At 43.5% G+C, this 2,857-nt stretch overlaps 1 protein-coding gene across 1 annotated transcript; it reads left to right on the forward strand.

Annotated features, from left to right (window-relative positions):
* Positions 1–965: 965 nt before the first annotated feature.
* LOC138883305 (uncharacterized) lies at positions 966–2,641 on the forward strand. The gene is made up of 3 exons (XM_070163987.1): positions 966–1,269; positions 1,468–1,520; positions 2,570–2,641. The coding sequence occupies exons 1-3, from the start codon at positions 966–968 to the stop codon at positions 2,639–2,641; spliced, it is 429 nt and encodes a 142-aa protein (XP_070020088.1).
* The last annotated feature ends 216 nt before the right edge of the window (positions 2,642–2,857 follow it).

Below are 2,857 nucleotides of genomic sequence, written 5' to 3' on the forward strand. Positions count from 1 at the left end.
AGGGGAGACCTTTTGATGGCCTTGAGATCAATGATTCATTTCCCGACGAACAACTCCTTGCGGTGTCAATGAATAATATGCCATTGTTTGTCGATGTTGCCAATTACCTTGTGACTGGAGTAATCCCGTGTGAGCTCTATTCTAACCAAAAGAAGAAGCTCAAGCGGGATAGTTTGGATTTCTATTGGGATGAGCCATACTTGTTCAAGATTTGCACGGATGGTGTGATTCGTAGATGTGTTCCAGAGGAAGAACAATTGAGTATCTTAGAGGCTTGCCATTCTTCACCTTATGGTGGCCATCACGGTGGGGTGAGGACCGCCTCGAAAGTTCTTAGTTGTGGATTCTATTGGTCAACCTTGTTTAAAGATGCGAGTGATTTTGTGAAGAGGTGTGATGAATGCCAAAGAGCGGGTGGAATTTCAAAAAGGGATGAGATGCCTCTCAATACCATTCTTGAAGTAGATATCTTTGATGTTTGGGGCATCGATTTTATGGGTCCATTTGTTAGCTCTTGTGGGAATACTTACATTCTCGTGGCGGTTGACCATGTCTCAAAATGGGTTGAAGTCGTGGCTTTGCCTAACAATGAATCCCAAAGTGTTGTTGCATTTCTTAAGAAGAGCATTTTCACAAGGTTTTGCGCTCCCCGTGCGATTATTAGTGATGGGGGATCTCATTTTTGCAATAAAGCTTTCGACACGTTGCTTTCTAAGTACAGTGTCAATCACAAAGTTTCTACCTCCTATCACCCTCAAGCAAGTGGTCAAGTGGAAATCTCCAACCGGAAAATCAAAAGCATATTGTCAAAGACGGTCAATGCAAATAGGACCTATTGGTCGAAGAAGTTGGATGACATTCTATGGGCTTATCGGACGGCTTACAAAACTCCGGTTGGTATGTCTCCGTATCGGTTGGTGTTTGGGAAAGCTTGCCATCTACCGATTGAGTTAGAGCACAAGGCCATGTGGGCTTTGAGGAAGCTTAATCTTGAGTGGGATGTTGCAGCCAATCTTCGTGCGGAGCAGTTCAATGAACTTGATGAATTCAGATTCCATGCCTACTCTAGTTCGTCCTTATATAAGTACAAGATGAAGTACCTTCATGATAAATATGCTCGTGGAAAGGAGTTAAAAGTAGGTGATTTGGTTCTCTTGTTCAACTCCCGATTATGTCTATTTCTGGGAAAGCTCAAATCCAAATGGAGTGGATCGTTTGAAGTTGTGTTTATGACCCCTTTTGGTGCTCTTGATTTGAAGAACAAAAATGGTGAAGTCTTCAGAGTTAATGGGCATCGGGTCAAGCATTATCTTGAAAAAAAATTGATGACATCCACGTGGTGGCGCTCCTTCATTTCAAATGATGTGATGGTAACCTGCGTTGTGCCACGACGTTAAATCAGGCACTTCTTAAGAGGCAACCCATGTGTTTTTCTTCTTGTTTTCTTTGATTTTCTTTGTAATATAGGATTGATTTTTGGGCTAACTGGTTGTGAGATGTTGCAGGGTTGTGTTGATGCAGTATAAAACATGGTGGAAATAGCACAGGTCTCTGAAGTTACCAGTGCGGCTGTAGTACATTTTGTACGGTCCGCACTAGTGAAGGGTGAATTGAGACCTCTCTGAAGTTTGCCAGTGCGGCCGCACTACATTTTGTGCGGTCCACACTAGACCTCTGCGGCCGTAATCCATTCTGTGCGGACCGCAGATCATTGCCTTCTCAAGTTTGAACATAACTGTGCAGTGCGGACCGCAGTCCATTTTGTGCGGTTTGCACTGGTTGGTGAGAATGGCCCCCAGGGTTTTTCTATAAATAGACCCTGAGGGGCCCCTTTTACTCTTTTCACAAAATTTGAACCTCAGAGATTATAAACACTATTCATTCGTATCTCTTCTCGTAATTAACTGCTTAGGATCATCATTCCTCAATTCATCTCATAACTGGTAACTTTGAAATCATTTTTTTTCTTTCCTTATTAATTTTGTAATTTCGTTTAATTTTTGTTTTTCTTAGCTTCTTTTCTTCTTCCTCCCGTATTTATTTCAATTGCCTAGGATAGAGTAGTTAAATTTTGAATTCATGAGGACTTTGTTAGTTTAATGGACTGGGAAATGATTTTGGGACACTAATTAGGTGGAAAATTGGACTTTAAGGCAAAATTTCATAAACCCCAATTTAGTACCATTTTTGGGCACTCAGTGCGGACCGCGGTCATTTTTGTGCGGTCTGCGGTGCCCTTGTGTGGTCCGCAATACCATTTTGTGCGGACCGCACTGAAGTACTTCTGGGAAGCTGAACAATGGACAGTGCATCCGCACTACATTTTGTGTGGTCCGCACTGTCACAATATAGAGGGTGGGTATTCTGAACCCCACCCCTGTGCGGATCGCAGTCAATTTTGTGCGGTCCGCACTCACCCTTGTGCGGCCGCACTCCATTTTGTGCGGTCCGCACTAGGCTATTTTCTGCAACTGTCTGCAATTCTTCATGCATGATCTGCAACTCATTCTGTAACACTGCTTTCAACTGCTGCAATGATATTAATGAGTTCATTTGATTGTGCTTGCAGGATATGGTTAAACAACGAGGAAAAGGCTCGAAACAACCCGGTAGAGGTAAATCCTCCCAGGGTGGAAAATAGAAAATGGTCAAACTCACTCCCCAAGCTAGGCAAAACATCAAGAACATGAGGAAGGCCATAAAAGCAGCTGACAGAGCCATTGACATATCGGGAGTGAGTACGAGCCTTCTCGGGGAGATCTCTTTGGACTCAATCCTAGAATACATCCCATATCCGGAGAGGTCCAGACACAGAGACACTCCTCCCCCTTTCCCCGCTGCCCAAGAATTAGTGAAC

This window comes from Nicotiana sylvestris, chromosome 2 (genome assembly GCF_000393655.2).
Source record: "Nicotiana sylvestris chromosome 2, ASM39365v2, whole genome shotgun sequence".
NCBI classification, from domain to species: domain Eukaryota; kingdom Viridiplantae; phylum Streptophyta; class Magnoliopsida; order Solanales; family Solanaceae; genus Nicotiana; species Nicotiana sylvestris.